This window comes from Petromyzon marinus, chromosome 26, assembly GCF_048934315.1.
Source record: "Petromyzon marinus isolate PM22_M1 ecotype Great Lakes invasive population chromosome 26, UKy_Petmar_22M1.pri1.0, whole genome shotgun sequence".
Lineage (NCBI taxonomy): Eukaryota > Metazoa > Chordata > Hyperoartia > Petromyzontiformes > Petromyzontidae > Petromyzon > Petromyzon marinus.
In genome coordinates, this window is record NC_133692.1 from 3,697,938 (window position 1) to 3,716,162 (window position 18,225).

An 18,225-nucleotide genomic window follows, 5' to 3' on the forward strand; every position below is an offset into this window, starting at 1 on the left:
TGTTGATATGTAAACTCTGACTTTAAGATAGCGACTTCCGTGACCAGTTACATGCTAATTTCTGACTTTAACATCCTGCTAATCTATCACATTAGCACAGCTACTTCAATGCTAAATTCTTGTTGATATGTAAACTCCTTTGTCAAGGCGCTCTGCTCCTCCCACCCAGCTTAAAATACGCTGCAAAGCTTTGCAGTGTTCATTAAGACGCTGTCTCCCCGACAGTTGTTTCTTCACCTGAGGAAGGCTACTTGTGTTGTAGCCGAAACGTCGTGAGAATTTCATTTGTATTTTTATTATTTTATTATTTCCGTTCTACGTGACTTTACCGAAAGAACCAAGAAGATGAATCCCTGCAGTCACGAAAGCTTGAAATCGAAAATTAAAAGTTTGTTGAGTTTTATTGAATCTTAACCATACCATATTCAACTAAACACTGCAGGTCAAACCGATTCTGTTTCCCTTGCACTGGTCAATTAGGAATCCTATCGTTTCTCCCCCCCCCCCCCCCCCCCAAGTTCTTATAACCTTGCTAAATTTAAATATACATTTAGAGATTATAACTTTCATACGGTAGTGTTGTTTGTTGCTGGCCACGTGGCATTTTGGGTCTTTGTATAACCATGATTTTAACCTTGGCTGTTGGTTTATTAGTTATTAACCCGGGGCTGTAGATAGTGGCAGTCCACCGTGCCAGTTTTCATTAAATTCATGTTGATTACCATCGAACAGATTTATTGAGTCAGAAGAGGGCCAAATTAAATATCTCTTATGCAAAGTAGACCTGTGAAAACACAAAGTGCAGACTAATGTCAAGGACTTCATTTTTGCTTTCGGCCACGTAATGAATTGACCAAATGCATCACCAAATACTCCAACTCGAAACGGAATCATTCGTCACATGTACACATCAATTATGCATCATATTGGCAATAAAACCCTGTTATTATATTACTGTGGAGGGTTTCCATCAATTTTTTTTTATTATGTACATATCTATACATTCCACGCAGTTTATACATACTGCATATCACATTGCTTATCTTGATCTTGAATGCAATTGATCATTTACACGTAATGGGGTAACTAAAATACACTTTAATTTAGAAATGAAACATATACATCATGAAATTCACTTTGAATGAGTACAGCATTTAAAATTGAAGGTTCTTAATTTGCGCATTAAACTGTCAATCTGATTTAATCACATGACAGTCCTCATTTATATCTTCTGCCAGTAATATCCACCATGGGATATGAGAAATAAACTCTTACTGGAGCCTTTCACAAGTTGTACATTTTTTACATGTTTACAGAGTTCTGCTGGCTCTGCTGGAAGCCTTGTGAAGTGGTTAATGACCACGTTGCGGTGTGTGCTCTCTGGTGTGTGCTAAGGTCGATGCTGTGTGCTTGCGGTGCGAGTCCAACAGTCCCGCCTCATGCGAGTTATTCAGGAAGAAAATCCAATTGTAAACAACCCTGCAAAAGAGAAATGAACACAGGTGACAGCAAGCAAACCATTACAATGAAATGCACAAAGTGTGAGATTGCGACTGTCCTCTGGAAGGCAGTTGGCTGATGTGAGGAGCCGAATATTTATTCTTGGTGGAGGTTTTGTCGAATTGGATGTGATGATGGGGTGTTTGGCTTGGGATGGATGGATGGTTGGATGCCATGCTCGGATTGTGGGCTGAAACGGCTGGCCGGAATTTTCCAGTCTTGTTTCTCGATATTCCAAAGACATTCACCAACGCCTTCTTTCGTACCACTATCCGTCTCCCACATGTTTGTTTGCATGTCTCATTTTTCTGCCTTCGACCGTGTGCTTTGTGTTGTCCTATTGGCGCTGTTCTTTAATGTCTTTGTCTTCCTTTCTGTAGATTTCCTTTTCTTCAAACCCAGTGAAATTGTATTTCTAGGATGAGTACGTAAAGTGCTTGTGAAATACTGTTTGGACAACAGCTGAAAATAAATGCAAATCTTAATTGAAAACAGTGAATACTATGGGAGTACAAACAATTAAACTCAATACCAACTATGAACAACTATAATATATCATTCATGTTTTATAAGTCATTGTTGAAGAGACATGGCCATTTATTACACTTACATCACTATTTAACGTTTTATTTTACCAGGTAAAGCCCACTGAGCTATTAGATATTTTTCAGAAGTGACCTGGCCACAAATGATAACTCAACGAAATGGCTTATGTGGAAATGTATATCAGCCAAATACTCTAAAAAGCATGTTTCTAAATGTGGAGGGAAAAATCGGAGGACCGGGAGAAAAATCCATGCGACCACGGGGAGAACATGCAAACTCCAAATATACATCAGGTGTCAGGGCCGGGATCGAATCCACATCCTCCTGCATACCAGCTGATGTAGTTAACATGTCGCCAATGCGATGGTGCTTCATGTAAGCTCTTACCCAGCTCTCTTGCATCCTTGACGGCCCAGATCAGGCCGTAGTGCTGCAGCAACTGCTGCAGCAGCTCTCCCTCATCCAGAAACTCAATTTTCTCCATCCTGTCCAAAAATTCCATACGCAAAGCAGTGTTCACTATTTGATCAATTTTGGCTGTACAAATGAGATTTACCTAGCATATTGTCATTACTCGCATCTGATATTTAAACATTGCAAATCTACCAAATAGGTAATTAATATTCTTTGGGTCTTTCGGTAAAGCCACGTAGATAGAAAAAATAATAAAAATATCACGTTTCGTCATCAGGTGATGACGATTGCTTGTGTTGCGATCGAAACGTCGTGATATTTTTATTATTTTTTCTATCTTCGTGGCTTTACCGAAAGACCCAAAGAATATAAATTCCTGCAGTCACGTAAGCTTTAAGTGAAGGTCATGCATACTTTAAATAATCTGTCCAGGTGCTAATGTATGTCTAAATGATAGTATGCAAGCCATCCGTATGGTAATCCCATGCTGACCTATTACTATATCACTAGGATGTGCTTGATCTCATCAGAACTTAAAATCTAAACATTATTGAATCTGGATAGTGCTTATATGGGCAAACACCATGCATAACATCGGAATTTGTATACTGCTGTGGGGCTACATTGTCAGCAGAGGGCAGTGCAGGAAAATACATTGTCATACTGTACCATGCTCCTGCATCTATGCCCCCTGCCTTTCCCAACCTACGATGACCAGCGCAGTGATGTGCGCTCAAACAACCTCCGCAACCCGCACAATACGGGGAATGCCCTCATCCAGCAGCGAGTTAACGACAGCGTTCTACAATTAAAATGCCGTGCCAGTGATTAGGTCTCAGTGGTTGTGTAACGGCCGTGAAGCTGAGCCACCTTCTCCTGTCGGTGTGTGGTAGGCAGTTATAGACCGTCATCATGTTCAGGGCGTCTGCCTTCTCCCAGCCGTTGTCAGAAAACCGCGCCATCTGCACAGAAACACCAGTTTACATGCGGCAACCCCCAGTCGCCATTGTCTTCAAACGTAAACAAACCACATGTCATTGGATGCACTGCAGCACGGGCTTGAGATTGCCAAGTCAAATGTCGCAATGTGCAATTGTCAGGTGGTTGCCATATGGAAGCACATACTGAAGGCAATAGAACCGGTGTGCAACTGAAGCTTGGGTTTCCGTTCTCTCTATAAAACAACAATCTCCGACTTACAAACATCCAACTTTCGAAAATCTGCACGTAGGAACGAACCGCTATAAGATATTATTATTTTTAACCATCCGACTTGCGAAAGTTCACTCGTGCTTGAGAACCGAATCGTGTGTGGAGCAGTAGTGTGCTATGAACCCGGTAACCCGAGTTCAATTACCGCTCACGACCAATAACAGTGACGATTATATTAAAAAGGGTCTTGGGCCTCCCCTAGGTCGACTCAGCTTCAAATGAGGACTTGGTGCAGTGTGTAAACATTGCCACTTGAGAGACAAAGGCGGCCTGGTGTGGTGCTGGCCGCCACCCCCTCACGTGTCGTGCCGGCCTTTATAGGCGCTCGCTAACCACACTTGCCCCTACCGTCTGTTAAGGACATATGGGGGACCGTTGTCATTGTTGTGCGTCTGTGTCTGTGTGTGTCTGTGTGTGCGTGTGTGTGCGTGGGTGTGCGTGGGTACGCACGGGTGTCCCCGTGTGTGTGCGTGGGTGTGCAATTGTGGGGACTCATTAGGCCCTTCCGACAAGCAAGCCAGCATCAGGACTCAAGGTATAAAACATGTTTTTCATTTTATGCTATTTTAGTTTATATACTATATAATATTACAGTATTCCATGCAAATGTACAATATTTCTTCTTATTTAGGAGTCGAACAATGCTTACATTTTTTGTAGAACCATAACATCTTTTTTCGTACAGTATGTACACTACATACAATTAAATAATGAGTTCTAGAGGTATGGACAAATCGATTTGCGAACGGCTCTCTGGAACGGAACCCCTTCGTATGTTGGGGACTGCCTGTACAGAAAAGGATTTACCATAATACAAATTAAGAGGTATTATGCAAACTAGGTAAGAGAGCATATGCAAGAAAAATGTCAACATCGGGAAGTGTTCATTTGTTCTAAAGATTTAAATCTCACTTGCTGAGCAGAAAAGGCAGGTTTGACCAGAGTTTCCCTTACAAGACAAACTTGCAGAGGCACTCTGCATCATCCTCTGCAGACAACCTGACAGATGCCCCGCACGTGAAAGGCACATCTCAAAGACAGCAAAAAGGTGTTTGGTTTTGTACTTGCCTGCGTCTGTAGGCTCCGACAGGCAGTCACGCCAGCCAGAGAACACTGCCTGTGCTGCAGGTTCTCAATCATCACCTGCCCAAACCGGTCCTCCATGTTCACCTGCCATAACACACATACCATCATCATCCGCCATGATCAATCCCCAGCTGGATGAATGCCTCCCCAGGCCCTCACCATCTCTCACAGTCCAGGAAATGTAACAAAACCAATAAGAACCTGCACACACGTATGAGCTAAAATTTGTCCACCGCAATATGGATCTTAAGGTTGCAGGGTAATTTCACTCATGATTAGAAATTACATTCATTTTCTTCAATTAAACAAATTAGTCACGAGGCCTAAAACTTAATCACCCAGAATGAGCCGGATCCCATAAGATCTCAGGAGCCAAAGCGGGGTCAAGCCTGGATAGTGCTTTGAAGGGTGACCACCATGCACAAACATGTGTTATAGTCTGTAGGCTATGTGGTAGACCGCAGTGAGCAGTGCACGAAAATTCACTGATGTACTTTACTCGATGCTCCCATGTCCATGCTACCCGCCTTCAACCCTCACAAGTGCACCAGGGTGGTAAAGTATGACCAAATAGCCCCCACAACCCACACAGAGCGGAGAGGTCCTCATCCAGCAGGGGACTGACAGGAGTTTTCCAAGGGTGTCTTATCAGTGGACTTCATATATTGACGTGAAGCAGGGTGGAGGATAAGCTTCTTCTTTCGTATGGCATGGGGGGGGGGGAGAGGCGAAAGCAACAGTTTGTATAGATATCATCGCTGAATGTTAAGGTTCTTCAACCAATCCATGCGGCAGTAGGCGCTGTATGGATTGCAGCGATACCGTCAGGGTGTGCGCAGATAGGCGATTCTTTGATTTAACATTCATGGAGAATAATTTACTCGTGCAACAGCTGACATCCAATCACTGGTGGAAGCAGCTCAATGTAGCATCAACAACCAACTTGCCCGCTCGCTATTCTGCGCAAACCACACCCTGGGTGGTTCTCACCTCCCAACAAATTTCCTCAACTGCCCCTGATGATCACCTATCTCGGGTTGGTGTGAGCAATGTTCACTTGTGAACATGACTTAACGGACACATTTAGAGCGAGGTCTTTAAAAACACGGCAGTATTTTATGATAAGAGGGCTTGTCTGAAAAATACCAGCCATTTATTTTTTATACAAGTATGAGTTATGTCAATTCTTGGCCACGGTGTAGACAGAGTACAAACAACTGATAAGGTTTTGCTTATTCTGATAAGGTACAGTGTGGGGTATTTAACATGCATCTGCAAATTCACATTTTATACAAATACACGTGTATTTGAAAAAGTTTTGCGTTGTTCTCGGAAAACAATATCATGTATTCCGTTTACTTAGAAAGTCGGTACTATGACGAAATATGTTATTTGTATTCATATTTTATTTTGTAAAGTTTTAATGTAATACATGTCAATTATATGTTACTGCTAATGTTTTTGGTACATTTAGTTTTACTTGGCCCTTTTTTGGACGGTCTTTGAAAATTACCCTTTAAATTCTGGAACGCATCATGCTGTTAGGTACAACATTGTATTGTATTTATATATTGCATTTCACCGTATATGTATTTACTGTGACATCCAAGGTAGGACAACAATTTGCACTATAATATGACCTTCCATAAAATATATTTTTCCTCCAAAATATGTTTCAAATTGTGCAACTGGTGTCATGTCAAGAGAAGAAGCATCCATTCTGATCTGTCGCAGAAGAGTGTGACCCTTCGTGTGAAGAGAATGGCCCACGGAAGTAGACAGAGAGTTACATATGAGATCCCTTCAAGTGACCTCGTCCACAAAGTAGCGGAGTGGCAACACTTTCCCACCTCCTGCGACTGAGAGCGACGTTCGGTGCATGATCATCAAACTTATATCTGTAATTCTCCGCGCTGGATTTTAGCCAGTGTGACCTTCCTAAAGGCATTGCTCACTCAGTGAGATATTATCAGGGTGACAGGGTGGCGCAGTGGTAACACCTTTGCCTCAAAGCAAAAAGTACCTGGGCTTGATTCCCAACCCGGGCGCCATTCTATTTAGAGTTTAAATATTTTCCCTCAGTTCTGCATGGGTATCCTCCGAGCTCTCCAGTTTCCTCCCATAGCAAAAAAACCACATACAATGTACCTAATATTGACCAAATATCCAATTGCTGAAAAATGCACTGAATTAGGATTATTGAATTGGATGAACAATTGCAGAGGAAGGGATATTCTGGAGGTGATGTCCACGTATTCCATTGATCCACTCTGATCGAGTCTCCCAGAAGTGAGTTTCCATTCACAAACCAACCAGGTTGGTCAATCCTGCATGGATGTCTACGATTCCCTGCCATAGCGCCAAGATAATGTATAACAGTGCTCTTCATTGCAAGGCCCGTGGGCCATTGGAGGCCCCTGTTGGCCTTTAGCGCGGCCCCTGACGTGCGGCCCGCGACACTACGCAACTTGTGAAAAACACCCCATAGTGGTGTCACACCCAATAGTTTCAAATGTGTGGCGGCTCTCATACTGATGCCTTATTGGTGAAAGTGCCCGCCCCCCCCACCCGACAATTAGTGAAGAACACTGACGTACAATGTAACTGTAGGTATTGATGGGAAAACATTCAAATGCTGATAGATTACCTGGAAATTACTCACTGGGGACCATACATAGCAGCAACGTCATCCCCTACTGTAAAAAAAACACTTGGCAGGACACTACTGAACACAAGTCCTAAGACTAAGTGAGGCTTTCCTGGGTAAACAAGCATAATAATAATTTGCAGTGAAACTACAGAAGCTTTGTCAAAATCACCGCGCAATGCCCGTGGCTAGAGGCGTGAGCTGGAATCGCACACCTGCTCGTAGTTAATGAAGAGGGCAGTGGGGAAGGTGTCCGCTGCCCAGCGCACGAGACGAGACGAGTGCTCCAGCGTCATGTACACCAGCACGCACTCGGCCACCAGCACCGTAGGGAGCCTGGCCCGGGTACATGCGCACGGACACGTGCGAGCTGACACGCTTGGGGAGTGCGCATGTGTATGTTGTGGGTAGTGAGTGGTTAGTGCACCAACCTATGAACCCGGTGACCCAGGTTTGATGAATGCCACTCACAGCGAATAACGGTGGCGAATATTTGAACTGGTCCTGGGCTTCCCGTAGGTGGACTCACCCTTGAATTAGTACCCGGCGCAGTGTGTAAACAATAGCACTGGGAGGCAAAGGCGGTTGGGCGTGATATTCAACACCCACCCCCTTGTGTGCCAGTACCGGCCTTCATGGGTCCTCGCTAACAGCACTTGCCCCAACAGTCCGTTAAAGGCTATACAGAGGATCTCTGTTGCAGCAGCAGAGAGCAGTGCAGCAAACCCCATTGTTGTAATGTATTCTGTTCAGGAATTAATTTACCAGTGAATATTTTCTTGGTTACTGATAGACTAGAGATGGTATGGGACTAGCAGCCACAGTCATGTAAACAAAGATATAAAAAGATGTGGTGATATTGAAAGGTGCAGAAACATTGGCCAACACCAGGGGTCATCAACCAAAACAACAAGATTTTAGAATTTGGGAAAAAAAACAATATTTCAAGAACCGAAATGCATGTGAATACGAGACGGTCCTTAATAAACGTCACGAAACAGCTCTTAATGAGCCGCATGCGGCTCCGGAGTCGCAGGTTGCTGACCCCTGGCCTAGATAATATCGGCTTAAATGAAGCCCCAACTACGCACCCACGTCTACGCTCCCCGCCTTCACTAACTCGCACTGATTATTATTATCGTGGTGATGTGCGGCAAAAAATAAACTCCAAAACCCACATGGTGTGGGGGAGGTTCTCATGCAGCAGTGGCCTGATCAAAGGGGCTTTACATGTAACATGTGTGTACACACGTGTGTGCACAGCAGCAGCAGTGTGGGCCCGCTTTGTTAGTGCTGTACGTTTGCGCTCACTGTGGGTCGAGTCCAGTGTCTCGCAGCTTCTGCTGCACGGTGGCCAGGTCCCGGAGATCCACTCCCAGGATCGCAAAACGATCCGAGTTCAGATTGGCGCCATCTGCAATAAAGGATGAACTACGGTTTTAAAATCGACAAACAGTTGTCAAATCACAAACGACAAGTGAGTATGTCAATAATTCAGATTGATATCTTTTTTATGGAAATCATCGAAAAACATTATTTCTAAAATACTTAAAATTCAGTTTTATATAAAGTCATATTCTTACCCAGGGCCAAGCTGTCAGAGGAATGCGTCTCCAATACAGCTTTGGACAGTGGTGCTTTTGTCCTGAAATCAGTCCAACAAGAAACAAGCGCAAGCATCTGAACACAATCCCACAGGGCTTCTTCCTTCATTTGGAGCCATCATGATTAAGTCATACAAGCTAACTTTCGATTAGCTGCATCTATGTAAAGCTTACACATTAAAAATGTTGATATATTAAGGACAGTACCAGTCTTCAAGTTTCATTCAGACCACAGCAGAGGATACTTTCACTCCAGGACCGTGTTAGCATATTGTCAAAAGCAGTTAACAAACACCATTTTGCCGCGTGGTGGACAGCAGAGGGCAGTGCATGTATGTATGTTGAACTTATTTCACACCGTTCATCGGCAAGCGTGCCAATTGGAGGTGCGGAGGAAGGACAACAAACTAAACACAAAAAGCAGTTCAGCAAGATCCATTGTTGCACCGTGCTACGCTCTCACGTCTGTGCTCCTCACCTTGCACCAACTCGAACTGAACAGTGTGGTGAAACATTGTCAAATAACACGACGACTTGCACGGCATGGGGAGGCTCTTGCCCAGCTACGGACTGGCAAAGGGGTGCGCATGTACATTCCCACCTCCTATAGGAAAGCATTGTTAGCCTTTTACAATGACAGCTGCTCTGTGACAATGCCAGTTCACAGTCTGTTCGATTCTGCCGTGCCCCTCCTCCTTTCCCACCCCTTGTGTGTTTATACTAAGAAAAGTTCAGCCAACCCTATGAAATCCAAACAATCAGCTCTGTAAATAAGAATGCACACGGACCTGTAACACTGGACCGTATGTTTATTTTTAGGAATGTACCATGCAGCCGGAAATGTAAACAAAGAAAATATTTAAGAATATATATTTTCGATTGTCATCATCATTGTCGTGCCTGGGACACACCATGTAGTCGTACATCAGTGTGCTTGGCTACACAGACACAGCGGGGCTTGGATCTCAAGGTTGGGATTGGCACCATGTGTGCCCTACTGCTTTCAGACATTTCCTCTCGATCCTAGATGCTTCCAGGAAAAAAATGAAATAACTCTTTGAAGTAATTTATAAGACAACTACGGCCTTTGTTCTCCAAACACTGAGAAACGACGTTTGAAGATGAGCGTTTGCAATTTTTGACGATTCAAAAAGCCAGTAACACATGGCTCAGTCTGATAGTAACAGGCACCAGGATGCATTCATCTATTATTTTCTAAAGAGCTCAAATATTCTAAGTTCAACCGCTTGTGCAGCCATATCGCAAGTCGCCCTCTCGTGGAGGGTGGTCACAACTGAAGGAAAATCTGGCCAATACACCACAGCTTGTCTTGAAAAGTGAAGCTTCTTTTACATGGCACGTGACACCAAGCTTAACATGCTTGTCATCTTCAACATTGAAATGCTGTTTAACGTGTGTAAAGCACATTATAACAGATGGAAGATCAGGACACGTGCATGAGTATTTGTTCGTCGGTTTAAAATTGTTCCGCTCAAACTAAAATGCATAAAAAAGTTAGTTTCCTTCCATACACGCATAGACACTGGAAAAAGAGTTTGGCAATGCTCCAAGCCAGGCATTCCCATAACCCCAGTTCTAACGCCTGGCACATGGCCACAGTAAATGCATTTTCAGACAGGGATGGTGACAAGGGCAGCTGCCGAAATTCCCAAGACAAAAGTCACGTGATTTACTGTAGCGTAGGAGTTGTAGCATACTAAACATACGAGTACCGCGGAGGTATATTTGTTTCTGTTGTCATTGAGATCAAATTCGTAACTCATCGGTCGGTGGGGCCCGAACATATTTCTGCCATGGTTCTATTTCTGTCGCCAGCATTACTGCGCTGTTCAATCTCCATCATTTTCCTTCTATATCTTTTATGACTTCATCTATCCATGAGATATTTTTTCATCTTCCCTTACTTCTATTTCCTACCACAAGTATAACTGTGCACAAAGTCTCATTTAGAGCTCGCTCTTGATTGGATTTAGGCACAGGGAGATACCAGATGCAGAACACGAACAGAGTAAATGCGTACGCTTCACTAATGTTGCTCCACTGGCTGATGCGGAGTCACAATGCATTGTTCCTAAGTTTTCCATGCAGGGGGTTGGGACAGCTGCACTTTTATTTTGAAATGCTCTGGAGGGTGATTAAAGTGGTTTCCTTTTGCTTACATAATGACCTGTAGGTCCGTTAGACAATATTCTATGTAACTGAACTATTAATGAGGGGATACAAGCTAAAGGTAAGCTTTCTACTATATTTAAAGCATGTCTCTTTTTTTTACTAAATACACTGTGAAATGAGGGCCACGTGGGGAGCAACATACAGTGGACCTTAAACAACATCATTAATGCTTTACATCTTAAGAAGAAGGGTCGCCCAAAATGTCACCTTAAATACGATTCAGGAAGTGCTACTGATGAATGTGTTGATCCGCCTCTACTGGACATCTGTGAAAAAGAGCTTCATAGCTCATCAGATTCTTCCAGTCTAAATAAAAATTCTGATGAAGATTTTGAATCTTAAGCAACGGTGTGGATGTGTCTGCCTTCTGTAACCCTCACTCAACAAGTGAAATAAAACCCTCGAAAATTTTACAAACTGGACGCTTTGAAAAGTGGTCACAAAGTGTTCTGAGACGTTTTTGTAAAAAAAAATATGAGCGCATTAAGAACGTTAAGTTGCTTATTGCTGCTTCTGATTTTCGGAACATGCCCGTGGTGACTTAAAAGTGTCCGTCAGTGCTCCACTAAAATCCTGCAGTCTCACGTGGGTAGATCTGCGCGCCAATGGCGAGCAGGGCATTATTTGCGTTGGCCAAGTTTGAGCACCCCCTCTCCCTGGGAATGACTCCTGTTGCTGAACACAGTGGAAAAACACGGGGAGGCGAGTGCCCAAAACGGTGAAAACACGCGGTAGCCGTGGAGATTGTTTCCGCGCACCGCCACACTCACGCAGCAGCCGACTGCCGCTCATCGGAAAAAAACCTTAGGAAATGTGCAGTCATCAAAGGGCTCACGTGTTTGCCGGCGTGGATAATTTTCAAGGAGACACGTGTTTACTTTGCGAAACCGTATGTCTAAACAATATAAGTTACCTGGCCACCACGCGGGTGGGATAATTAGGCGATTCAGTCGACTAAAATTGACTATAAATTGTCATTGACTACTTCTTCTGTGGTTAATTACTCAGGCCCCCTTTTAAAAATAGTGGTTCACTCCACCAACCGGCCTCAGGAAGGTGGGAAACCCCCGCCTAGCCACACCCAGCATGATGCAGACAGTGATGCTTATTACATCACAATGTTTCCGCCCAGCACCCCCAATCCAGCGACACACGTGGGAACAGAGGTGAGACATTTCCCCCCCCCCCCCCAACTATTTTCGTGTTTCCCAAGTATAGTTGAATCGATCCTGTAATTTGTAGAGCAACCGGTTACGTCTATAATTGCATAGCCCATCTCTATTCATGACAAAGTTGAACCAAGACAAATACATTTATTGTACAACTTAGATGGGAAAACCGACACACCTGATGATGACCGTTTGAGTTATGGTCGAAACGTCGTGAGAATTTTTTATTGTTTTATATATATTTTGTTATTTTGTTGTTTCTCTTCAACGTGACTTTACCGAAAAAACTAAGAATATAGACAACCTGTTAACGCTACTTGCTCGGTTTCAGCTTCACGCTCGGTCACAAAGGTGTTTGCACACACAGCAGCGCGCACTGCGTATTATGCGCTCACTTGATGATGTGTATTTTCCTGGACGTGATTGCAGGGAAGTCGAGCTCAAAATATTTCCTCGGGAGAAGGTTAGCGTCCTGTGAAAATAAACATGACTTTAGCATAAGAAGGCACAAATCAACTCACAAAAAACATTCTTTACACTGTACTGCACCGTTTAAATATTACTCTAGAACAAAGCAGTGTTTATACAAGCTTCAGTGATTGTACATTATCCCCCCCGTCTGCACAACATTAAACTACAGGCTACACTGGCGGGTCTATTCTATTAAATCAGTCAACCCCAAACACAAGATATTAAACAAAGCTTAACATTGTACAAGCATAAATGCACAACCTTTCCGTTAATTCACAGCTGGATGAGGGCCTCCAGATGCTGTATCAATCATGGGGTTATCAGCACGTTAATTATTGTGAGTTGATGAAAGTGGGAAGCATAGACATGAGGGCACAGAAGAACAATGGATATATCTGCACTCCACTTTGGTGCCCACCATGTAGCCCTGCAACTAGGCCTCCGCAAGGTAAGGTAAAAGGTAAATCAACGAGCCTACCTTTACCCTACCTTTTACCTTACCACAATACAATCACTCTACCCTACCTTTTACCCTTTAGAAGGTAAGGTAAAAGGTACAAAGCAACGAGCCTACCTTTACCCTACTTTTTACCCTTACCCCATACAAATTACCTGATTACAGGGTAATTACTGGGGTACTACACATGAAAAAGGTTTATAACAAGTAAATGCTAAGTAGAGCGCTTTTATCATATAGAATACTCTCGATGATTCCAATTTACACGCTTTCTTTTAACTCACTGTTGTTGTTGTATCCTCAAATCTTGTAACTCAATTTTAACCCACTTCTCAATGTGGTATCGACTGCAAACTTGGTATACCTATATCATACTGATGACAATACTATATTCTAACATAAAAATATATATTCTTAAACATTATTTTTTATATGTTATGTTTCGACTTGGGTCTAATTGTCCACAGTCAACTGACGTTGGCTGTAATTGCCCACGGTCCCTTACGTTGTGGCGAGCTTCGGGGCCACTTCCTGGAGTCGTGGAGTTCTGCCATTACTTGTACATTTCATAAAAGCGTGTTTAAAAAAAAGTTTTTTTTAACATATTACTTGTTAAATGGAGGCCACGGACTGCGCCACGGAGCTTTTAGCGGTAAACAAGGTACCGAATTTACCGGGTAATACTTCGCGCTACCTTTACCCTAACGGGTAATTCTTCCTTACCCCTTGGCATGTCGACACCTTTACCTTTACCCTTTTACCCGGTAAAAAGGGTAAATTACCTTACCTTGCCGAGGCCTACCTGCAACCTATGACACCAGTTATAGATGGCGGTCACCCACACAAAAAAACTATCAGGCTATATCCTGCTTAGTATCCGAGATATGATAGGATCAGGCACATTCTGTGTGATATGATCACAGGTATGTGACATTTAATTGTAGTGAATCTAATACACAAACCCCTGAACAGGGAAACTAAATGTCCAGCAAATGACCTCAAAGATGCCCTTGGAGCGACACACACCTTCAGTCTCCAAAACGTTGTGTCTAATCCAGCACCGATGCCAATCACCTGGCACTGGCACTCCGTCTTCTTCATGAAGCTCTCAAGTAGTCCCCACACGCCATGCACCCTGGCATAATAACCTGCCAACACCAGTAAGGGAAACATTCGTTCTTCCACTGTGTTACAAGTTCCAACATCCAGTTAGCAACGCATGAATGAGCAAAAACAAGACGATGTTCAACACAAGACGAATAAACACAAGGCCCTATGAAACACAAACCCAAGACACAACAAGACTATGGTTTAACAGCAGACTATGAAATAGAAAATACAATATCCCAACCCTAAAACCAAGAAAATAGAAAACACAAAGCACCTATCAAACACAAGACCAAGAAGCAGCGAACACAAGCCAGTATCAAACACAAGACCAAGAAGCAGCAAACACAAGACCATGTACAAAAAGCAGACAATAGAACAGAAGTTGCATAAAAGCACACCCTTCAGAGGGAGGCCATGTGTGCTTGTATCAGAAGTAGTGTGCTTGTATCAGAAGCTGCCCTTCCATTTCCCCCCACCAGTGTAATGTAAGCACGTGTTGATTATTTCAGAGCTGTGTTTATATTAGGCATAATTATATCGAACTTCGAACTGTAATTTAAAGTGTACATTTACCTCTATTGATTTCAGGAGCCTTCCTTTCCGACTTCTGCCGCACCATGTGCTGGATGTAAGGGTCCACCCAGTAGCCCAGGTTCACTGCAAATCTGTGGGAGGTAAACATATAGACCCCATTATGTCAACTCTCCCCAGCACGCACATCAACCAAACAGGCACATCACTCGTCAGTATAATGAAGGCTTCATTTATAAAAGGGTCTGTCCACATCCGAGACGTAGAAACCATATCCGCACCCAGTACACCACATCCAGTTAACCGCTCTTTAAGGCTACGGCTAATTAGTCAAGCGCCTACGGCTACTCAAGTCTACAAGTGACTTTTAAACATTCTGCGAGAAATGAAGCTGCCATATCAGATTTCTATACAACAGATGACACGTACCAAATTATTCCTTTCTTTCGTCAGAATCTTTTTTTTAATATATATACTGGAGGAACCCAACGAGCCATAAAGCTCTTTTTCACACATGTCCATACCATGACGGCAATGCGCAGATGCCCTTCCCATGAGAAATTATCGGGCAACATCCTACAGCAATCCTTGTAAATACACAATGGGGGTGTTCTGCCGGTGAGATAAAGCCACGGACAGCTTATAAATAATAACTTAAATCCTTTTGTCTGTCCACTGCAGGACGAATGCCTATCCACAACTGTCGGTCAAGGGGTTTGTTTGGCCATATACCCATCACAATGGCTGGTGTGTGAGAGCCCGTGAAAGTTGGGTTGGGGGGTGGGGGGTCCAAGAGTGGTTGAGATGTCACTCGCCAATGTTAGACGCGGAGTTAACCACTGCAACAACCATAGTTAGTAACGTGCTGTCGGTGCGATACAAATGCAGCCAAATCGCTCCCTGCTCTCTCAGGGTTTGAGTTGAGTTAAATGTTGCGAATCAGGTGGCGTGAGACGAGCGGTGGGTGGGTGGGGGGATGGAAAGGCATGACAATCGGTACAACCGCCGAATGGGAATTGCAATCCTATATATTTGCATGCAGCAACATTCACAACTCGGCCACCATTTGTGTCGCCGCAAGTGGACAAGCTTCACCGCGAACAGCGTTATATTTATAAACACAGTGCTGCTGCCGGCTCGAAATAATAACAACAAATCCCCCACCCCCCTCTCTCTCTCGTACTCAATGAGCGCGGCTTAAGATGCATGCGGTGAGGGGGACGCAGCCACAAATCGTTTGCTGGCCGCTTCGAAGCGACAGACCAGCCCTCACTGGGGACCTTGGGCCGTGTGAAATAAACTAGCCGGGGGGCAGCGCGAGGTGAAGTCGTGGGTCCAATTTGATCCACGGGGCCGCACTTCGCTTGCCGAAATACGAACATCGACGGAGTTCACGAGGTGTGGCCGGCGAGCAACGGGGAAAGCTGCGGAGGGTGAAGGAGGGCGCGCGGCGGGACCTCTTGCACGCAGTGGCGTCGTCGCACGTGGATCGCACCGCCTCGTCCCCTTCGTCCCCCTCGGTGGTCGGGCCCCTACGCCGGACCGGGACGCTCATGGCGGGGGGAAGAGGGGAGAGCCACGGAGAGTGACGGTGGGGGAGAGAGAGCCGGGGAGAGAGCCACGGAGAGTGACGGTGGAGGAGAGGAAGGGGGTTCGTCGAGACCACCACACGCCGGGTCCTGACAGTTAGGAATCGATTTGTCGATTCCTCGTCGCATCTGTAATAGATTTGAAACCGCATCGATTCCTGCCTATGCGTTCGCGGTAACAATGCAAGTACTTTGCAAGTACGATTCAATGTCCAATGCCACGTGGTTAAATCTTAACTTAAATTCTAGATTTAATGCTTTCGTGACTGCTAGGATCCATACTCTTTGGTTCTATTGGGTAAAGTCACGTAGGTGAAAATAAAATAACCAAAAATCACGACGTTTCGGCCACAACACAAGCGGCCTTCATCAGGTGAAGGAACGAGACTGGAGGACAGCGCTTGAGTGAGAGACTGTCCTCCAGACAGTCTCGTCCCTTCACCTGATGAAGGCCGCTTGTGTTGTGGCCGAAACGTCGTGATTTTTTGTCATTTTATTTTCACCTACGTGACTTAAAGTTTTAGTGACTGCAGGAATTCATGTTCTTGGGTCTTTCGGTGACTTTACCGAAGGAACCAAGAAATTGTCACGTGGATTTGTTTTTTTATTACTTTATGAAAATTATAAAAATATAAAACAATAAAATTATCACGACGTTTCGACTGAATTTTATTGTTTTATATTTTATTGTTTCCCTTCTACGTGGTGACTTTACCGAAATAACCAAGAATATGAATCCCTGCAGTCACGAAAGCTTTCAATCAAAGTTTATATGGTATTCATTATATAGTTTAGTGTAAACCCAGTTACTTTACGTTAATAGCTCAGCTTATTGGAGAGTATATTGAGTACATTTATTATGTTGATGTAGTTTATACTTAGTTCTTTCACATCGGCTTATTGTATGATAGTTGGGTAGTTGCAGTTCTTTAGCATCAACATACTAAATGTCTCTGTTGATATGTAAACTCTGACTTTAACATAGCTACTTCAATGCTGACCAGTTACACGCTAATCCCTCACATTAACATCATGCTAATCTCCCAGTTACATGCTAATGTCTGACTTTAACACCCTGCTAATCTCTCACATTAACACAGCTACTTCAATGCTAAATTCTTCTGTTGATATGTAAACTCCTTTGTCAAGGCGCTCTGCTCCTCCCACCCAGATTAAAAGACGCTGCTAAGCTTAGCGGCGTTCATTAAGACGCTGTCTCCCCGACAGTTCTGTTTATTCACCTGAGGAAGGCTACTTGTGTTGTGGCCGAAACGTCGTGAGAATTTTATTGTTTTATTTTTATTATTTTGTTTCCCTTCTACGTGACTTTACCGAAAGAACCAATAAGACTGTTAGACTGATAGTATTATTGATTTCGATTTAAAGCTTTAGTGACTGCAGGGATTCATAGTCTTGGTTCTTTCGATAAAGTCACCACGTAGAAGGGAAATAATATTATTTAATTAATCCCCTCATACGTGACTTTACCGAAAGAACCAATAATATATAGTGTTATTGATACTACAGGTAGAACACATTAGAGTACAGGCGGGCCAAATTAATAGATAGTAGACACATTAGGACAGAAACTACCACAACAAAACAAACAACATCGATTCCTGAACCGATTCGGAGATTGATCGACGCCGTGTTTGGAATCGCGAGGGGCTTCTGTGCTCAACGCCTCGAAATCGGC

The 18,225-nt window shown here is 43.8% G+C and overlaps 1 protein-coding gene across 1 annotated transcript; it reads right to left on the reverse strand.

The window, feature by feature from the left end:
- Positions 1–959: 959 nt before the first annotated feature.
- Positions 960–16,645, reverse strand: LCMT1 (leucine carboxyl methyltransferase 1). The gene is made up of 11 exons (XM_032961115.2): positions 16,398–16,645; positions 14,983–15,074; positions 14,326–14,447; positions 12,767–12,843; positions 8,989–9,050; positions 8,717–8,819; positions 7,621–7,741; positions 4,741–4,842; positions 3,331–3,422; positions 2,434–2,531; positions 960–1,479 (listed from the first exon to the last, which is right to left on the reverse strand). Exons 1-11 carry the CDS (start codon positions 16,493–16,495, stop codon positions 1,451–1,453), a joined length of 996 nt encoding a protein of 331 aa, XP_032817006.1. The 5' UTR covers positions 16,496–16,645; the 3' UTR covers positions 960–1,450.
- Between the last annotated feature and the right edge of the window lie 1,580 nt (positions 16,646–18,225).